Source organism: Nerophis ophidion, linkage group LG25 (genome assembly GCF_033978795.1).
Source record: "Nerophis ophidion isolate RoL-2023_Sa linkage group LG25, RoL_Noph_v1.0, whole genome shotgun sequence".
Taxonomy (NCBI): Eukaryota; Metazoa; Chordata; class Actinopteri; order Syngnathiformes; family Syngnathidae; genus Nerophis; species Nerophis ophidion.
The window spans coordinates 5,295,860-5,308,520 of record NC_084635.1 but is presented as its reverse complement, the minus strand read 5'-3'; the positions used below and the strand labels follow the sequence as shown (position 1 = coordinate 5,308,520).

The 12,661-nt window shown below is 41.6% G+C and overlaps 1 protein-coding gene across 1 annotated transcript in view; it reads right to left on the bottom strand.

The window, feature by feature from the left end:
• Positions 1 to 12,661, bottom strand: part of LOC133543114 (protein kinase C-binding protein NELL1-like) — an 881,729-nt gene that overhangs the window by 68,490 nt on the left and 800,578 nt on the right. Inside the window, exon 16 of the mRNA XM_061887562.1 lies at positions 6,697 to 6,837. Within this exon, the coding sequence (XP_061743546.1) occupies positions 6,697 to 6,837 (141 nt within the window). The remainder of the gene's footprint in view (positions 1 to 6,696; positions 6,838 to 12,661) is intronic.

Sequence of the window (12,661 nt, the reverse complement as noted above, 5' to 3'; positions counted from 1 at the left end):
CGCGACCCCTGTCATAGGGCGTTCCAACCGAAAACTAGCGCACAACAAATACATTGTAAGGTCATCAAAGGGAACTTTGGTGCATTCACACAGAGCGCTAACATTTCAGAAGAATGCTGAGGTGATGTGACTTTAAGGTTTTACTACTTGCGTATAAAATACTACACGGTCTAGCTCCATCCTATCTTGCCGATTGTATTGTACCATATGTCCCGGCAAGAAATCTGCGTTCAAAGGACTCCGGCTTGTTAGTGATTCCCAAAGCCCAAAAAAAGTCTGCGGGCTATAGAGCGTTTTCCGTTCGGGCTCCAGTACTCTGGAATGCCCTCCCGGTAACAGTTCGAGATGCCACCTCAGTAGAAGCATTTAAGTCTCACCTTAAAACTCATCTGTATACTCTAGCCTTTAAATAGACTCCCTTTTTAGACCAGTTGATCTGCCGTTTCTTTTCTTTTTCTTCTATGTCCCACTCTCCCTTGTGGAGATGCGGTGCTGATCCGCCTCCGCTTGGGATGGTTTCCTGCTGGTTCCGCTGTGAACGGGACTCTCGCTGCTGTGTTGGATCCGCTTTGGACTGGACTCTCGCGACTGTGTTGGATCCATTATGGATTGAACTTTTACAGTATCATGTTAGACCCGCTCGACATCCATTGCTTTGCTCCTCTCCAAGGTTCTCATAGTCATCATTGTCACCGACGTCCCACTGGGTGTGAGTTTTCCTTGCCCTTATGTGGGCCTACCGAGGATGTCGTGGTGGTTTGTGCAGCCCTTTGAGACACTAGTGATTTAGGGCTATATAACATTGATTGATAAAGAAAAGCAAAAACGCACATCTGTCCGTGGCAACGTCGGAAAGGTTTTGTGTACGTTTGTCAATTTCTTCTTTTTTCTTCAACGACCACATATGTCATAGGCAAAATGTGTTCACAATTTGTTATCACCATTACGTGTAGTATCTGTGCCTTTAACCGTGACTCATTTGGCCAAAGTCCGTAGGAGAAGGAATGAAAGTACGAACACCTTTTTTTTTTTTCCCGAAAAATGGACTAAAACCATTGGAGCAAAGTTTGGCGCCAAACCACACCCACATCTTATGCTGGAGGAAAAATGTTTGGAATCTCTCTTTAACTATTTGTGTAGTATCTGTAATTTTAAACGTGGTTCATTTGGTCAAAGTCTGTAGGAGTATGTGACAGTACGACACCTTTTTTTTTTTTTTGCCAAAAATCATCGGAGCAATGTTTGGCACCATGCCACGCCCACATCTTATAGCATTGGCAACATGTGTTCACAATTCATCATCCCCCTATGTGTAGGATCTATATTTTTTAAACGCGACTCTTTTGGCTAAAGTCCCACGGAGAAGAAGTTAAAGTACGATCCCTTTTTTTTTCGCCGAAAAACGTCGAAAAACTATCGGAGGAATGTTTGGCACCATGCCACGCCCACATCTTATAGCATTGGCAACATGTGTTCGCAATTCATCATCCCCCTATGTGTAGGATCTATATTTTTTAAACGCGACTCTTTTGGCCAAAGTCCCACAGAGAAGAAGTTAAAGTACGATCCCTTTTTTTTTTTTTGCCAAAAAATGGCCAAAAACCATCGGAGCAATGTTTGGCACCATGCCACGCCCACATCTTATAGCATTGGCAACGTGTGTTTGCAATTCATCATCCCCCTATGTGTAGGATTTATATTTTTTAAACGCGACTCTTTTGGCTAAAGTCCCACAGAGAAAAAGTTAAAGTACGATCCCTTTTTTTTTTTTGCCAAAAAATGGCCAAAAACCATCGGAGCGATGGTTGGCACCATGCCACGCCTACATCTTATAGCATTGGCAACGTGTGTTCGCAATTCATCATCCCCCTATGTGTAGGATCTATAGTTTTTAAACGCGACTCTTTTGGCTAAAGTCCCACAGAGAAGAAGTTAAAGTACGATCCCTTTTTTTTTCGCCGAAAAACGTCGAAAAACTATCGGAGGAATGTTTGGCACCATGCCACGCCTACATCTTATAGCATTGGCAACATGTGTTCACAATTCATCATCCCCCTATGTGTAGGATCTATATTTTTTAAACGCGACTCTTTTGGCTAAAGTCCCACGGAGAAGAAGTTAAAGTACGATCCCTTTTTTTTTCGCCGAAAAACGTCGAAAAACTATCGGAGGAATGTTTGGCGCCATGCCACGCCTACATCTTATAGCATTGGCAACATGTGTTCACAATTCATCATCCCCCTATGTGTAGGATCTATATTTTTTAAACGCGACTCATTTGGCCAAAGTCCCACAGAGAAGAAGTTAAAGTACGATCCCTTTTTTTTTTTTGCCAAAAAACGGCCAAAAACCATCGGAGCGATGGTTGGCGCCATGCCACGCCTACATCTTATAGCATTGGCAACATGTGTTCACAATTCATCATCCCCCTATGTGTGAGATCTATATTTTTTAAACGCGACTCATTTGGCCAAAGTCCCACAGAGAAGAAGTTAAAGTACGATCCCTTTTTTTTTTTTGCCAAAAAATGGCCAAAAACCATCGGAGCGATGGTTGGCACCATGCCACGCCCACATCTTATAGCATTGGCAACATGTGTTCACAATTCATCATCCCCCTATGTGTAGGATCTATATTTTTTAAACGCGACTCTTTTGGCTAAAGTCCCACGGAGAAGAAGTTAAAGTACGATCCCTTTTTTTTTCGCCGAAAAACGTCGAAAAACTATCGGAGGAATGTTTGGCGCCATGCCACGCCTACATCTTATAGCATTGGCAACATGTGTTCGCAATTCATCATTCCCCTATGTGTAGGATCTATATTTTTTAAACGCGACTCATTTGGCTAAAGTCCCACGGAGAAGAAGTTAAAGTACGATCCCTTTTTTTTTCGCCGAAAAACGTCGAAAAACTATCGGAGGAATGTTTGGCGCCATGCCACGCCTACATCTTATAGCATTGGCAACATGTGTTCACAATTCATCATCCCCCTATGTGTAGGATCTATATTTTTTAAACGCGACTCTTTTGGCCAAAGTCCCACAGAGAAGAAGTTAAAGTACGATCCCTTTTTTTTTTTTTGCCAAAAAATGGCCAAAAACCATCGGAGCGATGGTTGGCACCATGCCACGCCTACATCTTATAGCATTGGCAACGTGTGTTCACAATTCATCATCCCCCTATGTGTAGGATCTATATTTTTTAAACGCGACTCTTTTGGCCAAAGTCCCACAGAGAAGAAGTTAAAGTACGATCCCTTTTTTTTTTGTGCCAAAAAATGGCCAAAAACCATCGGAGCGATGGTTGGCACCATGCCACGCCTACATCTTATAGCATTGGCAACGTGTGTTCACAATTCATCATCCCCCTATGTGTAGGATCTATATTTTTTAAACGCGACTCTTTTGGCCAAAGTCCCACAGAGAAGAAGTTAAAGTACGATCCCTTTTTTTTTTGTGCCAAAAAATGGCCAAAAACCATCGGAGCGATGGTTGGCACCATGCCACGCCTACATCTTATAGCATTGGCAACATGTGTTCACAATTCATCATCCCCCTATGTGTAGGATCTATATTTTTTAAACGCGACTCATTTGGCCAAAGTCCCACGGAGAAGAAGTTAAAGTACGATCCCTTTTTTTTTTTTTGCCAAAAAATGGCCAAAAACCATCGGAGCGATGGTTGGCACCATGCCACGCCTACATCTTATAGCATTGGCAACATGTGTTCACAATTCATCATCCCCCTATGTGTGAGATCTATATTTTTTAAACGCGACTCATTTGGCCAAAGTCCCACGGAGAAGAAGTTAAAGTACGATCCCTTTTTTTTTTTGCCAAAAAATGGCCAAAAACTATCGGAGCAATGTTTGGCGCCATACCACACCTACATCTTATGCTGTAGTAGGGCTGGGCGATATTGGCTTTTATTAATATCGCAATATTTTTATGCCATATTGCGATATACGATATATATTACGATATTTTGTCTTGGCCTTGAATGAACACTTGATGCATATAATCACAGCAGTATGATGATTCTATGTCCATCCATCCATTTTCTACCGCTTATTCCCTTTTGGGGTCGCGGGGGGCGCTGGCGCCTATCTCAGCTACAATCGGGCGGAAGGCAGGGTACACCCTGGACAAGTCGCCACCTCATCGCAGGGCCAACACAGATAGACAGACAACATTCACACTCACATCACGGTGGCAGAGGGGTTAGTGCGTCTGCCTCACAATACAAAGTTCCTGCAGTCCTGGGTTCAAATCCAGGCTCGGGATCTTTCTGTGTGGAGTTTGCATGTTCTCCCCGTGAATGTGTCTACATTAAAACATTCTTCTTCATACTGCATTTATATATGCTACTTTTAAACTTTCATGCAGAGAGGGAAATCACAACTAAGTCAAATCACAATTAATCTACTTGAGTAACTTTTGGGATAAATTGTACTTCTAAGAGTAGTTTTTATGCAACATACTTTCACTTTTACTTGAGTATATTTACTCCGCTCCATTTATCTACAATCAGCTCGTTACTTTTTTTTTTATCGATCTGTTAATGCACGCTTTGTTTGTTTTGATTTTGTCAGACACGCATTCAAAGTAGAATCCACGCATGCCTGCGTTTCACCAATCAAATGCAGTCACTGGTGACGTTGGACCAATCAAACGGAGCCAGGTGGTCACATGACCGTCACACGTCGAATCCGACTTAAAAAAGTTCGAAAACTTATTGGGGTGTTACCATTTAGTGGTCAATTGTACGGAATATGTACTGTACTGTGCAATCTAATAATAAAAGTTTCAATCAATCAATCAAAAGCGTAAAGGAAAAAAGACACTTTTTATTTCAACCGTACTTCCCGTCAAAAGCCTAAAGACTGATTGCACAGTTCCTGTCTTCACAATAAAAGCGCCGCTCCATCGCGCCTGCGTTAACAAAATAAGAGTCTCCGAAAGCCAGCGCAAACAAGCTAGCAAGCTACGGAGTTTGCCGCCAATGTATTTCTTGTAAAGTGTATAAAAACGAATATGGAAGCTGGACAAATAAGATGCCAAAAACCAACGACATTCATGTGGTATTAGACAGAAAAGAGGAACTTTTTTTCTCCTCCATTTGAAAACGTGGACGTTATCAGCACTATACTGTCTGATTCCAATCAATGCAAGTCATCAGAATCAGGTAATACACCAACTTATATTCTTGTCTTCATGAAAGATAGGAATCTATATGTTAAACATGCATGTATATTCATTAAAACACCTTCAACATGTCAACAAAAACGGCAAAATAAATAAATATAAATTATATACTGTATATATAAATGTATGTACCGGTATGTATATATATATATATGTATGATATGTGTGTGTGTATGTATATATCCATCCATCCATCCATTTCTACCGCTTATTCCCTTTTGGGGTTGCGGGGGGCGCTGGCGCCTATCTCAGCTACAATCGGGCGGAAGTCGGGGTACACCCTGGACAAGTCGCCACCTCATTGCAGGGCTGTAAGTATATATATATATATATATATATATATATATATATATATATATATATATATATATATATATATATACATATACATATATATATATATATGATATGTGTGTATGTATATGTGTATATATATATGACATGTGTTGTGTGTTATGATATGAGTGTGTATGTATATGTATATATGAGGTAGATCACCTCGACTTGGTCATTTATTAAGTAGCGAAGTGAATTATATTTATATAGCGCTTTTCTCTAGTGACTCAAAGCGCTTTACATAGTGAAACCCAATATCTAAGTTACATTTAAACCAGTGCGGGTGGCACTGGGAGCAGGTGGGTAAAGTGTCTTGCCCAAGGACACAACGGCATTGACTAGAATGGCGGAAGTGGGGATCGAACCTGCAACCCTCAAGTTGCTGGCACGGCCGCTCTACCAACCGAGCTATGCCGCTATAAGTAATTGATTTACGTTGAAAAACTTATTGGGGTGTTACCATTTAGTGGTCAATTGTACGGAATATGTACTGTACTGTGCAATCTACTAATACAAGTTTCAATCAATCAATCAATCAATCAATGAATGCCTACTGAGCCTATGGTGCTGTTAAGTTATTGTGGCTCAATTTGCCTTATCTTTTTTATTTTAACGTACTATTATTTAATATATATTATTGTTTTAGTTGCTTAAGAGATATTCCTGGCTATGAATTAGCTCATTGCTATTTTTATGCTTTTTTGCATTACTTGTTGCCGTAATCATTAAACGAACAGGTTACTCATCAGTAGTTGAGTAGTTTTTTCACAACATACTTTTTACTTTTACTCAAGTAAATATTTGGGTGACTACTCCTTACTTTTACTTTATTAATACATCTCTAAAGTAATAGTACTCTTACTTGAGTACAATTTCTGGCTACTCTACCCACCTCTGATTAGAACACCTGATTATGATCATTTGGATGGGTGGTCAAATACTTTTGGCAACATAGTGTATTTCCTTGTCACCCTCCAAGGTCCACACAAACAACACAACACTTCTTCAGGATATCAGGCATGTGACAGAAAACGCCATAGTGACAAGTTTCAGAATCCTAAGTGGACCCAGCAAGGCACCATTCTGTATTCTTCAGGCTGCTTAGCTACTATTTGCAGCAGCGACGAGAATGTTTTTGAAAGGGATGTACACACTCACCCATGCAGGAGCTCCCATCCAGCAAATAGGAGCCATTGTCATGGAAACCGGTTCTGCATTCGCAGTGGTACCAGCCGGGTAAGTTGACACAGCGGGAGTGGTTGTGACACTCAATCAGACCCTCAGCACACTCGTCGATATCTGAAGACACACACACACGTATATTTGGTTACAAACATCAAATGACGGCGCTCGTATTTATTGAACAACGGAGGCTGATCTGTCACAACGGCGGCGGCCCACCTTCCACGCCGAAGACTTTCCGAAGGCTCGAAAAAAACGTGCACAGGTTCTACCCCGCTTGCTTTTGTTTCCCCTCAAGTGGTGTAAACACACCTGCTCGCTGGTGGCAGCTCTTCAATCCTTCTCAGGAGAGTAAATCTCCCTCATCCATTATGTATCAGGTGAGTTCCTTCAGGCAAGCAAACCTCGACCCGCTCATACGGCAAGATAGTTAAACCCCCCCCCCCTTGTCACACTTGTGTTTTGAGCATTGACCAACAGGGCAGGGGAACCCTCGTTAAATTCCCTACTTGCGTACGTCCGTCCCCCGGGCCTTAAAAAGCAGAACATTGAGAGAGTGAACCTTTCGACAATATTGTAAAGCTTTTGAATAAATGCATGCCGTTCCATGTATGCAGTAGTTCCTAGAGTTGTGTTGGGTGATGTCGGCTGCATTTCTGATAGTTGTTTGTGTGCCATGTTGTTCCAGACCACAGCAAACGTTAGCCAGCATCGCCAAAGATTGTAATAAATCAATTAGAAGAAGACAGCCGGCCGTTTCCTTTGACTTGGACACACACATCTATACCTTTGGTCATTCTAAGGTACCGGATTTCCCTGAATTGGCGCCGGGACGCTGATTAAATGGGTTGTACTTGTATAGCGCTTTTCTACCTTCAAGGTACTCAAAGCGCTTTGACACTACTTCCACATTTACCCATTCACACACACATTCACACACTGATGGAGGGAGCTGCCATGCAAGGCGCCAACCAGCACCCATCAGGAGCAAGGGTGAAGTGTCTCGCTCAGGACACAACGGACGTGACGAGGTTGGTACTAGGTGGGAATTGAACCAGGGACGCTCGGGTTGCGCACGGCCACTCTCCCACTGCGCCACGCCGTCCCCCATTAATTTAAAACCTTTGTCACTCCTGCACTTACCAGAGGCATGCGGTAAATTTAAGCCTGCGCTTATAAATTTGAGTGTGATGTAAGGATACCATCGTGAAAAGCACATTTAATTTAAAAAAAATGTTATTACGGTCTCTTAGGGCTTCACGGTGGAAGAGGGGTTAGTGCGTCTGCCTCACAATACGAAGTTCCTGCAGTCCTGGGTTCAAATCCAGGCTCGGGATCTTTCCGTGTGGAGTTTGCATGTTCTCCCCGTGAATGCGTGGGTTCCCTCCGGGTACTCCGGCTTCCTCCCACCTCCAAAGACATGCACCTGGGGATAGGTTGATTGGCAACACTAAATGGTCCCTAGTGTGTGAATGTTGTCTGTCTATCTGTGTTGGCCCTGCGATGAGGTGGCGACTTGTCCAGGGTGTACCCCGCCTTCCGCCCAATTGTAGCTGAGATAGGCGCCAGCGCCCCCCGCAACCCCAAAGGGAATACGCGGTAGAAAATGGATGGTTATTACGGTCTTACCTTTACTTATAAATGAAGTCCATGTGCAGCTCCTTCTGATCAAACGCATCGATAACTTGTTTATAGAAGTCTTCCTTATCTTTCTTCGGTTTTAAAAGTCTCTCTGTCTCGATGGACATCTTCCTTTATTACCTCCTGCTTCGATTGAAAGTCCAGTTTAGAAAACGGTTTTATTTTAGATATGTAATCATCCATGTTAAAAGTGCAAGCGAGAGGAAAAAATAAACGATCGCTGCTCACTCTTGCTGCTTGTTGTCACTTCTTCTGCAGCCGAGTAGTCGCAAGAAGGATCACTAGCGCCCTCTACCACCAGGAGGCGGGAGTCATTTAATGACTCATATTTGACACACGCAGCTACGGTATATTAATAAAACATAGCTGCTTACTGTTCTTTTTAGCATATTCAATAGCTTGGACCATAAATCCTACTGAATAGCTCTTAATATTCTTCCCTTTATGCGATTTCAAATTATGGAAATCAGCCTCCTCCATTTTGAAAATGATGACGGGTGAAGTGTCACTCGTGACGTGACGAGTTTGACCCGGTGGAAATTCTAGGCATATGCTAATTAATTTTGCGAAACGAGTTTGACCCTTTTGGGAATTGTAGACATGCGCTAATAAAACTAATATTTTGCGAAACGAGTTTGACCCGGCGTTAATCCTGAGCCGGCGGTAATGCTAAGCACGCGCTAATTATTTTGCGAAAAGAGTTTTACCCGGCAGTAATTCTAGGCAGGCGCATACTATATACCCGGCGGCAATTCAAGGAAATACGGTAACCATAAACATTCTAGTGGGTGGCAATAACAACTTTGACCGATATTAATCTTCAGTCAAACTTGCCAACCTTGAAACCTACGAATTAGGTGGATTGGGGGTGTTTTGGGTGGGCGGTGTTGGGGTGGAGGAGTATATTTACAGCTAGAATTCACTGAAACTGAACTATTTCTTTTACACTGCCAGAAGTCGGTGTTAAAAAACAAGAAAAACAAAAACAAAAATGAGGGGTATTTTATTTGAACTAAGCAAAATTATCTGCCAATAGAACAAGAAAATTTGTCGTCAAGACTTTCCAAAACAAGTAAAATTAGCTAACCTCAATGAACCCAGAAATTATCTTAGAATTTCATGGCTGCAACACGTGCCAAAGTAGTTGGGAAAGGGCATGTTCACCACTGTGTTACATCACCTTTTATTTTAACAACACTCAATAAACGTTTGGGAACTGAGGAAAGTAATTGTTGAAGCTTTGAAAGTGGAATTCTTTCTCATTCTTGTTTTATGTACAGCTTAAGTTCAACAGTCCGGGGTCTTGTTGTCATATTTTACGCTTTATAATGCGCCACACATTTTCGATGGTAGACATGTCCGGACTGCAGGCGGGCCAGGAAAGTACCCGCACTCTTTTATTTACAAAGCCATGCTGAATGTGGCTCGGCATTGTCTTGCTGAAATAAGCAGGGGCGTCCATGATAACGTTGCTTGGATGACAACATATGTTGTTCCAAAACCTGTATGGACCTTTCAGCATTAATGGTGCCTTCACAGATGTGTAAGTTACCCATGCCTTGGGCACTAATACACCCCCATACCATCACACATGCTGGCTTTTGAACTTTGCGTCTATAACAATCATTGTATTCCGTATATATTTACATCCAACACAATTTCTTAACTCAAATGGAAACAGGGTTTATACCTTAAAATAGGTAATTCTCACTAATAACTAATAACAACTGTACTACTATATGAGTACGTATTTTCTATTGTTTCTTTGAAATTAAAACAGCAAAGTCCACTTGGATGTCATCTGTTTTAGTATGAGACACAATTGTGTCGAAGTCATGATTTTTTTTTTTTTCATGATTGAAGAAAGAAATGATTACTTTAAAAAAGCATTTTTATACTTGTGAGTGTGGATGACACATTTGATATTCTAGTTTCAAGCATGTTTTACTCAATATAAGTCATCAAATCTCAGCAACAAGCTGTAATATCTTACTGAGATCATTTAGGACCAAAACTCTTAAAACAAGTAAAACACAAACATAAAATCTGCTTAGTGAGAAGAATTATCTTATGAGACAGAAAATAAGCAACTATCACCCTTATTTGAGATATTTCATCTTACTTACATTTCAGTTTTTGCAGTGCGGACTGTGAGTAATCACAACTCTGGTCGACTATTTAGTTATTTAACGGTAATTAAAGGGAAGTTTCATTCCGGATGGCTGAGTAGCGCTTATATTGCAGCAGCCGGCCTGCGTAGCCCCCACTCCCTCCCCTCTGTTGCAAGTTTTGTTGATTCTATGTAATTTGTTTATGTGTGCTATAGCTATGAGGTTTTTTTCCTTGCCTGGAACCACTCTCAGCCTTTGACTGAATATGTTTTTGCCATACATAAGAGATACGTGTAGACTGCAATATGATGCCAGTAAACTAACCTGACTCTCTTGTTGTTCACTAAGCTCCACACAAGGGTCTGGGCTCGAAGGCAACGCAAACTCCTTCAAGATAGCAAAAAAAAATAATAAACCAATCAGGATCGCCGAGCCGGATTTCATAGATGTGACGTGTCGCCAAAGCGGCTGTGTGACTCAAACAAGAATGCTGACATATTTTCTTTGCACAAACGACATCAATCGTCTAGTGACATTGTTGCGTTGTTTCAGTAAAAAGTTCTCTAACTTTTCGCTCTGTCATTATTTTAGACCAGTTGATCTGCCGTTTCTTTTCTGCTCTTCCCCTCCTCTCCACGAAAGGGGGTGGGGGTCACAGATTCGGTGACCACAGATGACTCGCTAGATGTCCAAAGTCGGGACCCAGTTTGGACCACTCATCTGTGCATCAAGTGGGGACGTCTCTGCGCTGCTGACCTGTCTTCACTCAAGATTATCTCCAGCTGGCCCCACTATGGACTGGACTCCCAGAGTATTATGTTAGATCCACTATGGACTGGACTCTCACAATATTATGTTAGATCCACTATGGACTGGACTCTCACTATTATGTTAGATCCACTATGGACTGGACTCTCACTATTATGTTAGATCCACTATGGACTGGACTCTCACAATATTATGTTAGATCCACTATGGACTGGACTCTCACAATATTATGTTAGATCCACTATGGACTGGACTCCCACAGTATTATGTTAGATCCACTATGGACTGGACTCTCACACTATTATGTTAGATCCACTATGGACTGGACTCTCACAATATTATGTTAGATCCACTAAGGACTGGACTCTGACAATATTATGTTAGATCCACTATGGACTTGACTCTCACTATTATGTTAGATCCACTATGGACTGGACTCTCACACTATTATGTTAGATCCACTATGGACTGGACTCCCACAGTATTATGTTAGATCCACTATGGACTGGACTCTCACAATATTATGTTAGATCCACTATGGACTGGACTCTCACAATATTATGTTAGATCCACTATGGACTGGACTCTCACTATTATGTTAGATCCACTATGGACTGGACTCTCACAATATTATGTTAGATCCACTATGGACTGGACTCTCACAGTATTATGTTAGATCCACTATGGACTGGACTCTCACAATATTATGTTAGATCCACTATGGACTGGACTCTCACTATTATGTTAGATCCACTATGGACTGGACTCTCACAATATTATGTTAGATCCACTATGGACTGGACTCTCACTATTGTGTTGGATCCACTATGGACTGGACTCCCACACTATTATGTTAGATCCACTATGGACTTGCCTCTCACAATATTATGCTAGATCCACTATGGACTGGACTCTCACAATATTATGTTAGATCCACTATGGACTGGACTCTCACAATATGTTGGATCCACTATGGACTTGACTCTCACAATATTATGTTAGATCCACTATGTACTGGACTCTCACACTATTATGTTAGATCCACTATGGACTGGACTCACTATTATGTTAGATCCACTATGGACTGGAGTCTCACTATTATGTTAGATCCACTATGGACTGGACTCTCACAATATTATGTTGGATCCACTATGGACTGGACTCTCACAATATTATGTTAGATCCACTATGGACTGGACTCTCACATTATTATGTTAGATCCACTATGGACTGGACTCTCACATTATTATGTTAGATCCACTATGGACTGGACTCTCACATTATTATGTTAGATCCACTATGGACTGGACTCTCACATTATTATGTTAGATCCACTATGGACTGGACTCTCACACTATTATGTTAGATCCACTATGGACTGGACTCTCACAATATTATGTTAGATCCACTATGGACTGGAC